The 14,749-nt window shown below is 41.3% G+C and overlaps 1 protein-coding gene across 2 annotated transcripts in view; it reads left to right on the top strand.

Moving 5' to 3' along the window:
- The window catches only part of LOC136687397 (ribonuclease inhibitor-like), a 37,529-nt gene extending 22,794 nt beyond the window's left edge, over positions 1–14,735 (top strand). For both annotated transcript variants that reach the window (XM_066661779.1, XM_066661780.1), the window contains exons 11-12: positions 8,263–8,309; positions 12,176–14,735. In XM_066661779.1, coding sequence (XP_066517876.1) covers positions 8,263–8,309; positions 12,176–12,708 — 580 coding nt within the window. In that variant the 3' untranslated portion in view covers positions 12,709–14,735. The remainder of the gene's footprint in view (positions 1–8,262; positions 8,310–12,175) is intronic.
- The last annotated feature ends 14 nt before the right edge of the window (positions 14,736–14,749 follow it).

Genomic DNA, 14,749 nt, shown 5'->3' with positions numbered 1-14,749 from the left:
TGTACTAGGGGGATGGCGGTAAAATGTCAGGGGAATTTCTGGTATGAACACACAACACGCTGCTGCAGGACCTCTGCTCACATGGACGGAGTCAAACCCCACAGCATGGCGCCGAGGATGGCAGCCACGGTGACGAGCTCCTCCGTGTTATGTTTGCTTTTGTTAATTAATGTTGTCTATTGTACCTCAAACTTGGTCAGCTGGAACAGAGAACAGTTACTAACCGCCAGGGACAACATTTCTCCTGATTTTATGCCGGAATTTATTCAAGAACCTTCAGAGTGTGTGGAAATCTTTACAACGGCCGCGCTGATGCTGCTCGGCCTCGCAAGGAGACGCTGGAGGCGCAGACGAAGGGGCAGACGCGCGGGCGCGCTCGTGCGTCTCAGGCGGCGTGGGCCTCGCACACCTCTACCATCATTATTCCTCTCCAACCTTCGATCTCTCAGCAACAAAACTGAGGAACTACTCCTGCTCCACCGGACCAACAAGGACTTCTCCTCTGCTTCTGCCCTCTGCTTCATGGAGACCTGGCTGAACGAGCTGATCCCGGACAGTGCGCTGGACGTACCGGGCTTCCAGCTACTGAGAGCGGACAGAGACGTGGAACGTAGCGGGAAGAGTAGGGGAGGAGGAATCTGCTTCTACATCAACGAGCGCTGGTGTAGAGACACTACAGTATTGTTAACATCATGCTCTCCTCATCTGGAGTCTCTCTTCATTCTGGCCGGCGTGTACATTAGGCCGAGCGCGTGCACCAGCGACGCGCAGAGACAACTGGCCGAACAGATAATGGAACTAGAGAGAGATCATCCAGACTCGCTGCTGATCATTCTGGGGGACTTTAACAGCGCTAACCTCACGAAGGAGATGCCCAAATACAGGCAACATATCGCGTGCGCTACACGTGAAGGCAACACACTAGACAAATGCTACACAAGCATCAAGAATGCCTATCGCGCTGTTGCGCGCGCTGCTCTCGGGCTCTCCGATCACAGCCTCGTTCACCTCATTCCCACGTACCGGCTCAAAAACTCAAAACCAACAAGCCGGCCATTACAACAGTGAAGAGGTGGACCAGTGGAGACATAGAGAAGCTGCAGGGCTGCTTCGAATCCACAAACTGGGCTGTGTTTGAGGAGGCGACAGACGGACTGGACGAATACACAGACGCTGTGACGTCATATATAAGCTTCTGTGAAGACAGCTGTATTTCAACTAGAACACGTGTTAAACACAGTAACAGCAAACCCTGGTTTTCTATAGAACTGAAACAGCTTAGGCGAGAGAAGGAGGCCGCATTCAGGAGTGGAGACAGAGCTGTCTACAAAAAAGCCAAGTACAGATTGGAGAAAGGGGTTATAGCAGCGAAAAGAAAGTTCTCAGAGCAGCTGGATAACCACATCACAGCTAACGACCCATCGTCAGCCTGGAACAGTCTTCAGCTTCTCACTGGCTACAAGGTGAGAAATACCCCCCTCCACCTGAACGACCGACAGCTCACCAACGACCTGAATGAGTTTTTCTGCAGATTTCAAACAATAGACAATCAGCAGACTCTCTCACCCCATTATCAACCCCCCTCCTCCCCCACACTGGTTCTCACACCTCCACCCTCAGTCTCACCATCAGCCTGCAGGACATCCACAGACTCTTCAGCAGACAGAAGGTGAAGAAAGCCCCGGGACCTGATTCAGTCTCTCCATCCATCCTAAAACACTGCTGTGACCAACTAGCACCAGTCTTCACCAGCATCTTCAACAGATCACTGGAGCTCCGTTGTGTTCCAGCCTGCTTCAAGACCTCCACCATCATTCCAGTCCCCAAGAAATCCACCATCACTGGATTTAATGATTACAGACCTGTCGCCCTGACATCTGTGGTCATGAAGGATCTTTGAACGCCTGGTCTTAGCCCACCTAAAGACCATTACAGACCCCCTGCTGGACCCCCTGCAGTTTGCATACAGAGCAAACAGATCTGTTGATGATGTGGTCAACCTAACTCTCCACTTCATCCTTCAGCATCTGGACAGCCCTGGAACCTATGCTCGGGTTCTGTTTGTTGACTTTAGCTCGGCTTTCAACACCTTTGTGCCGCAGCTACTTCAAAGCAAACTGTCCCAGCTGTCAGTGCCGGACTCCATGTGTCAGTGGATTGCAAACTTCCTCACAGACAGAAGACAGTATGTGCGGCTTGGGAAACACACCTCAGACCATCGAACACTCAGCACTGGAGTCCCACAAGGGTGTGTTCTTTCACCCCTTCTCTTCAGCCTTTACACCAACGACTGTGTCTCCAAGGAACCAGCTGTAAAGCTCCTGAAGTTTGCAGATGATTCCACTCTGGTGGGCCTCATAGCCAATGGTGATGAGTCTGCTTACAGAAAGGAGGTTGGTCAGCTGGTGTCTTGGTGCAGTGACAACCACTTGCTGCTGAGCACAGACAAGACTGTAGAGATGGTGGTGGATTTCCGACGCAACCCACCCCCTGTATCCCCCCTCTACATCAATGGCACTGCAGTTTCCACTGTAGAGTCACTCAAGTTCCTGGGCACCACCATATCCAGGGACCTGAAGTGGGAGAGGAACACCGTCTCCATCACCAAGAAAGCTTAGCAGAGAATGAAAGAAACTTGACCTGCCACAGACCCTGATGATCCAATTCTACACAGCGATCATCGAGTCCATCATCACCTCATCCATAACTACCTGGTTTGGTTCCTCTACCTCACAAGAAAGAGCCAGGCTCCAGCGCATCATCAGATCAGCAGAGAAGATCATTGGATGTAACCTGCCAACGCTTCAGGAGATCCACACCTGCAGGGTGACGAAACGCGCTCGCAAAATTACGCTTGACCCCTCACATCCTGGACATCACCTCTTCCAGACTCTCCCTTCTGGTAGAAGACTAAGGACCATCAAAACCAGCACAACACGACATGCTAACAACTTCTTTCCCAGAGCTGTAGCTCTCCTCAACCACAGTGAACACCTCTGAGTCTCCAAACCACTGAACTAAACCGACTGGACTTAACTGCACTGAACAGGACACTTTACTCACTTGCACTATGCTATTTTGCACAGCTGTACAGAAGTTCTATTTCTGTAACTTCTACAACAATATATAATATAACCTACCTTAGGAATATTTGGAAACATTTATATTCATACTCATATCTGTACAGTATAGATTTTATATTTTATGTTGTCTAATTTATGTCTTAACGCTCTTTTTTTCTAGTACTTTAACTGTATTCTTTAGTCTATTTATTGTTTATTGTACCTCTTTTAGAGTTATGTTTGTTAACAGTCTGTGTACGTGTTACATGTCATACATGTGTTGCTGTCACCAAGACAAATTCCTAGTATGTTTAACATACCTGGCGAAATAAAGAGATTCTGATTCTGATTCTGATTCTGAAAGCCTGCACAAACTGTACCTACACCCCGCGTACCCAAATGGGCTGAGCCGTCATCCTGCACAGGTATTCCACTTGTTCTATCACCCCACACTACTTCTCATCCACTCTTGAAAACCTAAGCTGCGGTACGTTCTGTTCCAAACATGCACAGAGTATACATAACATTTTTAAATCATATTTTTAGGTATTGATCCCTGGACTTTTGCATTTTGTGTCTGTCTTGACTCACATTATGTGTCTTGTGTCAGATAATTTTGCCTATTAGCTTGTGATGTGGATTTATTTATTTTCTAGCATAACACCTGCCTTTGTGGATCTTGTGTTTTTATGCCTGGGTTGAGGCATGCTTCACAGAGTTTTTTTTTTCAGGATGCCACCCTGTTATTAAAGCACCCCATTTTTTAGTTTTATCTCAGTCACATGCTCCATTTACAAGCTTGTCTTCCTTAGCAATGCACCGCAGCTGTGAACTATTAGGCAGTAATATGACAGAGCTCACTGGTGTGGTTTTTTGTCTCTATTTACTTAGGCCCTGTCCTTAGAGGTTTTGTTTGTCATTACTTGTTGCTACACAGTTGCACTGTACATATAGCACCCTCCATAATTATCGGCGCCCCTGGTTAAGAAGTGTTCTTTGGCTTCTAATAAATTCTTTTTCTAAAAAAATAATATAGGACAATAATGCAAAGAAAGAGAAAAATATAAGCTTTAATTCAAGTGCCTTTATTTGGTGGGAAAAATATCACACATTAAGCAGGTAGTGTCGCAGTCATACAACTCCAGGGGCCTGGAGGTTGTGAGTTCGATTCCCGTCCCAGGTGACTGTCTGTGAAGAGTTGGTGCGTTCTCCCTGTGTCCACATGGGTTTCTTCCGGGTGCTCCGGTTTCCTCCCACAGTCCAAAAACACACGTTGGTAGGTGGATTGGTGACTCAAAAGTGTCCGTAGGTGTGAGTGTGTGAATGAATGTGTGTGTGTGTGTCTGTGTTGCCCTGTGAGGGTCTGGCGCCCCCTCCAGGGTATATTCCCGCCTTGCGCCCAATGATTCCAGGTGGGCTCTGGACCCACCGCGACCCTGAACTGGATAAGTGGTTACAGATAATGAATGAAAATGAATGAATAAGAAATAAATCTTTTGAATGAAATCATGTGTGCCACAATTATTGGCACCCCTGGTGTTAGTACTTTGTACAACCTCCTTTTGCCAACAAGACAGCACTTAATCTTCTCTTATAACTCTTCACAAGATGGGAGAATGCAGAAAGAGGGATCTTAGACCATTCCTCTTTGCACAACCTCTCTAAATCGTCCAGAGTCCTGGGTCTTCTCCTATGCCCTCTCCTCTTCAGCTCACCCCACAGGTTTTCTATTGGGTTGAGGCCTGGTGACTGAGATGGCCATGAGAGGAGCTTGTGCCTTGTGAACCATTTTTTAGTAGATTTGGCCACATGTTTAGGGTCATTATCTTGCTGAAAGACCCATTGATGACTCATCTTCAGCTTTTGGGCAGAGGCCACCAGATTCTGATTCAAAATGTCCTGATATTTCAAAGAGATCATGTCCTTACAAGGTTCCCAGGTCGTTTGGAGGAGAAGCAGGCCCACAGCATCACTGTTCCTCCCCGAAACTTAACAGTGGGCATGAGGTGTTTTTCTGCGTACTCATCCTTGGTGTTACGCCAGACCCACTTTAAGCTCTATCATGGTCATATCTGATCAAAGCACACGGTTAAAATCCCAGTACCGCTTGGCAAACTTCACTGGTTTACGCTTATGAGTATAACTCAGAAAAGGCTTTCTCTGTGCATGCCTCCCGAACAGCTTATTGTCATGTAGATAGTGCCTGATGGTTGTTTGGGAGACCTTGTGACCCCAACCATTTGATTTAATTATATTACAGTGAGCTTTGGAGAATTTTTTTTACTTCTCTTACCATCCTTCTCACTGTGCATGGGGAAAAGATACACTTGCATCCTCTTCCAGGCTTTGTCACAGTTTGTCACAGTTCCAGGTGTTTTGAACTGTTTGATGATTGCTCTGACTGTAGATAAGGGCATCTGCAGGTGAGTGGCTATTTTCTTGTAGCCATTGCCTGATTTATGAAGGTCGACACACATCTGTCTTACTTGAATAATGTGTTCTCTTGTCTTTCCCGTGTTTAAGAGCGAGTAAGAGAAATAGGCCTCTGTGTAACACCATATTTATACACCAGGGAAACAGGAAGTGATGAATTACTAATTAAATGTTTCTAGATACTTTGATCCACTTTATACACTACAGTAGAAATGACATAAATGGTTCGATTACATTTATTTCCAAGAAATTGTTAAGGGTGCCAATAATTGTGGAACAGGTCATTTTATGGGAAATAATTATTTCTTAGTCAGGATTTTTTCTTTATTATTATTTTTTCACTTGAGTTGAAGGTTTCTACATTTTTTCAGAGTGAGATTATGCTTCTGCATTTAAAAAATAATTCATTTTAAGGCTTTTAACCCTTTTTAACTAGAAGTGCAAATAATTATGGAGGGCACTGTATGATACATATTTGATACATAAGAGTGTGCAGTTTGGTCTGTTTTTATATTCAAATTACACAGGAGAATGTGCTCACAAGCAGAGACCGGGTCGACTCGTGTGTTTCATTTTTCTGAATCATTGGCCAAGAGTTGATCACAGTTACTGTCTTTGGTTGATCCGATTTATCCCGACTGCCTGATGCTCCGAATAGATTCATTGGGAGTACTCCCAATCAAGGATGACTCCTCATCAGGAAATACGTTTAGACGTCATTTGGTGAGACGGTTTTGGACCCACACTCTGAATATTGCATGTTTCACATATCTGCCACATGTCGCAGGAATGTGAGGAAGACAGAGTTATTATTAAGATTTTAAAAAAGCATTTCAAAACAAAATATCCTCAAACTCCTGAAGGAAAACACAATTTCTTCCCCATAATCATTCTATACAGTAACAGATACTCCCGGTTTTATCTCTATGCCACATTCTTCATCAGAAATCTGATAAAGAGTATTTTCCCATTTTCCATTTGATTTTCTACCTGGACACGCTGTCCTTCAAGTTTGTTGTCTGGAGAAGGCTTTTCATAGGAGGCACTCAGAAACAGGAGACCTCAGCCAATAGCATTCAACATGTGCCTAACGAGCCCCCTCCAGGGTGTATTCCCGCCTTGCGCCCAATGATTCCAGGTAGGCTCTGGACCCACCGCGACCCTGAATTGGATAAGCGGTTACAGATAATGAATGAATGAATGAATGTGCCTAACGAGTCCTCTGATCTCTAAACAGCCCCTGCCCCTGGCTTTACTAATGCACAAATTAGCTACTTTTGCAAAAAGATATATCAACTGTACATTTAATTTATTACGAGTTAAGCTCAAACAGTCACAGTTCAGTTTCTTTTCTGTCCTTTCCTCAATAATATGCATTATCAATAATACATATAAGTAAGGCCTGTATATCATCTGCTCACTATTTTTTGGTTTCTAATTCATACGATGAAATGAAAAAACAGAACCATATCATCTGTCCTCGAGCTAGTGCAGTTATCCTCAGTTTCCCTCTGAGATGACTGAAGTGATCTATCTTTCTATCTATGTGTGAGGAATGCATACTCACTCTGACTGCAACTGAGTGCAAAGTAAGTACACAGAGTGGTTGAAAGACCCAGTGCTTCTGAGAGGAAGCTGGTCAAATAGGGCTGGCGCTTCTAGGGCTAGGCTCAATCACTCACAGCTTGCCACTTCTTTCAGTACCTTTTCTCAATAATATGTATCATGAATATACACAGATCAACCATAACATCATGACCATCTCCTTGTTTCTACACTCTTGGTCCATCCTCTCAGCTCTATTGACCGCACAGTATAATTTTGTTGTTCAACAATTATGGTTGATTGGTGTAAATAAGTAAGGCCTGTTTATTTTCTGTTCAGTAGTTTTTCATTTCTATTTTATAAAACGAAACAACAGGTAAAGCAAAGCTCTCGATTTACCGTTCAATCTACGTCCCAACCCTCACCTATGGTCACAAGCTTTGGGTAGTGACCGAAAGAACGAGATCGCGGGTACAAGCGGCTGAAATGAGTTTTCTCCGCAGGGTGCCTGGACTCTCCCTTAGAGACAGGGTTAGGAGCTCTGACATCTGGGAGAGACTCGGGGTGGAGCATCTGGTTCGGATGCCTCCTGGATGCCTTCCAGGAGGTGAAGTGTTCCGGGCATGTCCAACGGGGAGGAGGCCCCGGGGCAGACCAAGAACACGCTGGAGAGACTACATGTCTCTACTGGCCTGGGAACACCTCGGTATACCCCCGGAGGAGCTGGAGGCAGTGGCTGGGGAGAGGGAGGTCTGGGTTTCTTTGCTCCGACTGCTTCCCCCGCGACCGGACCCGGATAAGCGGTGGATAATGGATGGATGGATGGACAACAAAACGAAAAACAAATATTTATTATTTTTATTTTCTCAAAAGCCCAAAATGGATTTCAGCTTTTTAAATAAAAAAATGTTGGTACCCATATGTGGTATATAAATATATATATATATATCTTACCTTCAGTAACACACCAATCCACTGACAGCCTGAGAAAACAACAGAAATGGTGACCATAATTATGCTGGACAGTGGTTGAGATCTAGGGGTTGCAGAGAAATTAAAAAATATAATAATTCCATGAGCACAAAACCTTTAGAGTGTATATATATATATATATATATAATATATATATATATATATATATATATATATATATATATATATATATATATATATATACACACACACACAGTTTTAAAGTTTTAAATGTGTTTTGTTGTTTCAGGTTGGACCATGCAGGGAAGATCCGAATCAAACCAGGTGTTAAGAAATGTAAGTTCACAGTATTTGGTGTAATGACCAAACAGGAATTACCAGTAACCAACATTTAAATGGGTAGCTTTCATTAATAGAACCCTTCAAAATTTCATGCATTCAGAATTTGTTCCTTTAAATTCAGCTAATTGAAAACACAATGGTTTAGCCAATACTATCATTCTGATATATCATGTGAAAGAGTTAGGAGTTAGGACACCTCATGAAAATCTTTTTGTCTTTTTGAACATATTTAAATATATGGACATTCAAGCTTCATTTGAACAGCAAATAAATATAACTACATTTCTTGTGAGGAGATAGTTAGGACACTATTGTTAGGCTGAAATGACCTCAGTTAGATGTTTCCTGTTACCATCTACCAGTCTCTGAAATCAACTGGGAGGTGGTTTTTCCCATTCCTCCAGGCAGAATTCTATCAGCTGTGTGATATTTGAGGGGTTTCTTGAATGCATAGATCACCCCACAGCATCTCAGTAGGATTAAGACCCGGGCTCTGATTTGGCCGTTCCAGAACTCTCCATTTCTTACTTTTGAGCCATTCCTTGTGAATATACTGGAATGTTGCATGGTCCATGTCCACTTCAGCTTCAGTTTTTGTAAAGAGAGATAGTCTCACACTCTCCTCAAGCACCCTCTGATACAGTGAAGAATTCATAGTAGATTCTATGATTGAGAGCTTGCCAGGCCCCGGTGCAGCTATCAGCCCCAAATCATGACATTTCCACCTCCATGTGTCACAGCTGATATGGGGTTCTTGTGCTCAAATGCTGTGTTGTTTTGCACCAACCCTGTATTCTGTTACTGCGCCCAAATAATTCATCTTTGGATTCATCTTTCTAAAGTACATTGTTCCAGAAGTCCTGCTCTTTGTCGAGGTGCTTTCTGTTAAACTTTAATCTTGCTCTGATGTCTTTTTGACAGCATGGGTTTCCTCCTTGCACACCTCCTATAAAAATCAAACTTGTGCAGTCTTTTCCTGATGGTAGATATATGTACCTTGACATTAACTATGGTAAGTGCTAAGTACCGTTCTGACATTTTAGGATTGTTGGAGACTTCTTTACGCACCTTGTGGACTGCTCTTGGATTGAACTTGTTAGGATCGCCTGACCTGGCCTTATTTACAGTTGGTTTAAATGTTCTCCACTTGTAAATTATTTCCTGGACAGTGGAATGGCTGATTCCTAATTTTTTGAGATCTTTTTACATCCCTTCCCAGGCTCATATACATCTATAACCTTCTTTCTGAATGCCCCAGTGAGCTCTTGAGATCTCGGCATGATGATACCACTCACTTCAACAATCAAGGGCAAATCAAACTAATGTCTAAATAAACTAATGAGGTTTAAATAAGGGCCTCCTCCAATGTCCCCTTAACGATGGTTTTATCATTTGAAGCTGATGTAGTGCACCTGATTCTAAATATAGACATTTTAAACAGTAATAAATGTGGGGGTATCTGAACTTTTTCCTCAGAAGAAATGTACATTTTTACTTATATTTATAAGTAATTTCTTTGTTCAGTTTTATTTGTTTAGTTTTATAAGCTCCATCTCTCAGTACTGTTTATGAAGCTCATATGTCCATATGTTTAAATATGTTCAATAAGACAAAGGCTTTCATGGGGTGTCCTAACATTTTCACATGACTGTATATATGACAGTATTGGCTAAACCATTGTATTTTCAGTGTCTCTAATCTGAAGTTTGGATTGTGTCCATGTGTTTTAATAGGATCTCGTGTTCTATTAAGTTCTATGTTTATGTGTTTATGGACTAGTATGACTAATAACACATTCATTCATTCATTCATGATACATCCAATTATTTGTAGACTCAACTTATAATTAGAGAATGTAGCTGCTTAGTGCACCCACTGTGGGCCATTAAAATGGGATGTTCTGGGATAGCAGCCCCTGAGCCTAAGATTATCATGTTCAATGACAAGGTATGGCTGGGTGTGTTTTAATTCCACCATCAATGGGCCGTGGGCCAGTGTAAAAGAAAATTGAGGTCCAGTATGTTTGTGATGTGTTGGAGTGGTGGTTATGATAGAGAAATTATTACTTAGCATCAGTATATTATTGTATTGTTCACATGGAACTGGTGGCACTGAGCATGCTTTAATGGTGCCAGTGGAGCTAGGTACAGCCCTAGTCACCAAGAAGGCCAGTGGGGATTTATGGTTGTTGATGCTTAAGGGTAAGGTAGGGCTGTAAAGCTGACTTGGAGGGGGGTGGGTCTGGGACAATAGACTTCATTGTTGGGCCTTTTGGAGGTGTTATGGGCTTAATTCAGTGAAACACTGATGAAGGGTGGTGCCTACCTGATGACCCCTGTGAAAAGCTAGTGATACAGAGAGTAACCATAGATGTTAAGGAGAGCTGGTTGCTGGAAGAGTGTGGTGGGCCCTATATGAAGCTTTAATGGGTTGGCATAGGATATTTTACATCTTATCTTGTGTATGATTATAATAATTATATAATGTAATTACATTATAATTAGTCCTCCACACTCCAAGGTTCAATATAACCCCAAATCATTAAACGTTGTGACACTATTGACTATGTGACACTAAGTTGTGAAAAAAAACCCTCTGTGTTTCTTAAATTTTGTATGTTTACTTTGATTGTTATTTCATTTTATTTCAGACAGCAGGAACACAAGATAATTTATGTTGTGTTTGCTCAACATTTTTTATTCTTAACATACATTCATTCCTACATTTTAGGCCTTCAGTTTAGTGTTGAGGTTAAACCAAACAAACAAAAAAATGAAATAATTATGTGATTTCATATAGGTGATGTCAACATGTGATATATATATAATATTTAAAGAATGGTCAGTTTTTAACTTAATGGGCAACAGCATTTTAAAAGATGCTTAAATTACTTTATTTTAAAATAACATCTACAAACATTTCTCTAACCTCACAATGGGCCTCATTCATGAAATGTGACCAGAATGGATTTGCTTGTAAATCGATCGTAAATATTTGACAGACAGAGCTCTACAGGTTTATGGTTTAGCTGAGTAATGACTCGTTGGTTAGTTGACTATCGATATCTATTCTTTTGTATTTGTGCAACATTTTTTAACCAGCTTTGAGAAGGGAGTCACCAGATCCTGTGCTGTTTCCAAACCTGTTCAGATGTTGTCCGGGCTTGACTCCTTGGACATGGGGATGTATAAGACAGGAATGTTTAAGCCCCTCAATCATCCAAGCATCATCCCAGCAATTTTAGACTATGTTATACTTGACGCACTACAAATGATACAGTCTCATGCTTTTGCCACTTTAGCACAGTACTTGTTAACTCAGCCTTGGTATCATATAATCCATCTATAGCCTTACTATACATTCCTTTAAGTAAGCAACAATGACACATGGAATGAAAGTGTGTCGATTTGAGAGCACTTCAATAAAATTTCTGCTCAGAACCATAGATTTTTAAGGCTTTTTGCGGAGATTCCTTGATTTGAGCTCCTCCTTATATGGTAGTTATTTGAAATTTTTGGGTGGAGATTATGGTGATGGAATGTCAATTGCAAAGAACATGCATGCCCTCCGAATTTGCAAACATTTGGTATTCACTAACATACACACATTCTATACTAAAAAGCTGGTGTTTGCTCAGCATTCACGAATATGGCCTTCATGTTGTGTTTTTGCTTGTGTGATATATTTTCTTGTGCAGTTTTAATTCTTGCATGTATGTTTTTGTTTATGTTGTTTCCTTTAGTTTTTCTGGTTGGGTTTTTATAGTTTTTTTGTGTGTCTTCATGTGTGTTGTATATCTTATTGTATGATGTGTTCATTGAGGTTTTTTTTTCCCCATTTGTGTATCTTGTCATGTGCAGATGCCTGTGAGCTCTCACAGGACCCAGACATAAAACGCAGATGCCCCTCTCCGAGTTTCTCCAGCAGAATGGAGCCATTGTATGAGGATCCTGAACATGCAGTGAGAATTGATGTATGGCAAGAGGTTCTTTGCAGAGAAAGTCTGACTGGACGTTGTTACTGGGAAACTGAGTGGAGTGGGCAGAGTGTTTATATTTCTGTGGTGTATAAATCAGTAAGAGAAAACAGAGATGGTGAACACTGTACGTTTGGAAAGAATGAAAAGTCATGGAGTCTGTGCTGGCATAAAAAGAATTACTCTGTTTTTCACAATAATAGGTGCACTTATCTCGGTCCACCTCAATTCAAATGTAAAAGGATAGGTGTGTATGTAGACTGTGAGGCTGGCATTCTGTCCTTCTACAGTGTCTCCACTGAAACAAACCAACCCATACTTTTTTACACATTCAGCACCACATTCATGGAACCCCTTTGTGCTGGATACAATATTTGGGATTTAAGTTCCTCAGTGACTTTGTGTCAAGTAAAATAGGTTTGTGTGTTTTTGTGTGTGTTATTTGATGCTTTTTAATTATCTCACCACTTTGTCTTCTTTCTCTCTCTTTGTCTGTTCCACCACACTCTTGTTCTGTTTATTTGCTTATATCTGCCTCTTTTTACACACCTCTCTGATCTTTTTTATTTTGACCTCTCTTTCCACCATCTTCCATCTCTGATTTTTCCTCTTCTCAAAACTGTCTGTCTCACTTACTCCCTGATCCCTTCTTCCCCTGGAGACTGTACAGTTCATTGAGACAGAGAGACTGTGTGTATGTGTGTGTGTGTGTGTGTGTGTGTGTGTGTGTGTGTGTGTGTGTGTGAGAGAGAGTGAGATTTAGAGAGAGTGAGAAAGAGAAGTTTCAGTGAATCTGAAGGATCTCTGTGTAAATCACTGTTTCAGGGCGTTCATTTAACTTTATTGTGGAGCTTGTTTAAAATACGACAAAGATATTAAAATGTTTCCTTTAGGGGTTAAAAAGCTCCAGAGCTGTGTCTTCTGTTCTGAAACCGGTGATTAATAGTCAATTAAAAAGCCAATCTAATGATCAATACAAAAACTGATCATTAAATGATCATCTGATCATTTAAAAAAATCTGTTACACCACAACAGCAAATAGTTCAGCTTTGGTATTACTCTATTGGAGATAGATAGAGTGATAGAAATGTAAGCCACAAAAATCTGATCTCTGCAGCATAACTTGAACATTCAGTTCTTGCAGGTGTTGTTGGAAGAAGGAAAAGTGGGCAAGCTTATTGTCATAGGCACTGAAAGCCCATCGATGTGTGAGGGGAATGAAGGGGTCAGCATGGGCTCATATCTGTGATGCACTATGTGTTCTGACCCTTTTCTACCAGAGCAGAATGACTTCAGCAATGGTTGCTACAGTGAAATCATACTAAAAAGCTTACCTTCATTCCCCTCACATCCATGAGCCTTGAGTGCTGAAAACTGTGCTGTGTGACATTAGTGCTGGATTCTTTTACTGACCAGTTACAGTGAGGTTCAGAATGACTGCTTCCTTTATAATGAATATATTTATCTGTTAATTTCAGAAGTTACCTAATTCAGCCAATCAAAAAAAAAAAGCTTTAAATTTCTTATGATGTGTGTTGTGTGTAAAAGTGGACCCGCTCTGTGACCTCTTCTGGTGTCCAGTCCCAGACGGAGTAAAGGAGAAAGGCCACTAGCCGCTGTTATTTACTCTTATTTGCCTCGCTCTTTCAAAGCATTTTGAACAAGTTTTATAGAGGATTCATATTTTAATGTTAGTTTAATCTTTAAGCAGTGATAAAACAGGATGATTATGAATGATTATTTGATGAGTAATAGGTGATCTCCTGGTGAAATGTAAGGATTTGTTTTAACTGCTGAACATTTCTGTGTTAATGTAATGGACCCTGATTGGGATGAACTTGTTAATCTTAACTGAGTTAAACTTACAGTCGTATATTTTTAATCATTATTTTCATCATTAATCATTTTAATTCCTAAAGGCTCTTAGATAAAGTGTGATCAATATGTTAATAATTAGTTTGAATATTCTGTTATTTTACTTTTTTTACTCTGTTGTGATATCATATTTGAACTGATAATGAGTGTAATGTTGTGTCTGGACCCTCTTTCTCCTCAGTCTTACCTCCTCTGACCTTCATTGTGGCCATTTTCACTCTTTTAAAAGTAAAGGCTGATGTGCGTAATGTTCTGCAACTATAACAAAAATATCTTGTCTTTTTCCAAAATTATATTTTGATTTAAACCATGGGATATTTCTGGGAGTTTTTCTTAATAATGAGTTTAAATTAATACCATAATTTCAGTAAATAATAAAATATAAATAAATAAATAAATAATTACAAAAAGCCTTAGTCGACCCCTCGGACCACCCCGGGGGCTGTGGTTAAAGAGGGTTGCCGAGGCGATGGAGAGGGGGAGTCTGGTCTGAAATCTGATTTGTTTATATCTTTATCTTTGCTTTATATTGATTCAGCTGAAGGAAATAAAGCTTGTTTCTCATTTATCTCCAACCCTCTC

Source organism: Hoplias malabaricus, chromosome 2 (genome assembly GCF_029633855.1).
Source record: "Hoplias malabaricus isolate fHopMal1 chromosome 2, fHopMal1.hap1, whole genome shotgun sequence".
In the NCBI taxonomy this organism is placed as follows: Eukaryota; Metazoa; Chordata; class Actinopteri; order Characiformes; family Erythrinidae; genus Hoplias; species Hoplias malabaricus.
The sequence above is the reverse complement of the archived record's forward strand: the minus strand, read 5'-3'. Positions and strand labels throughout refer to the sequence as shown.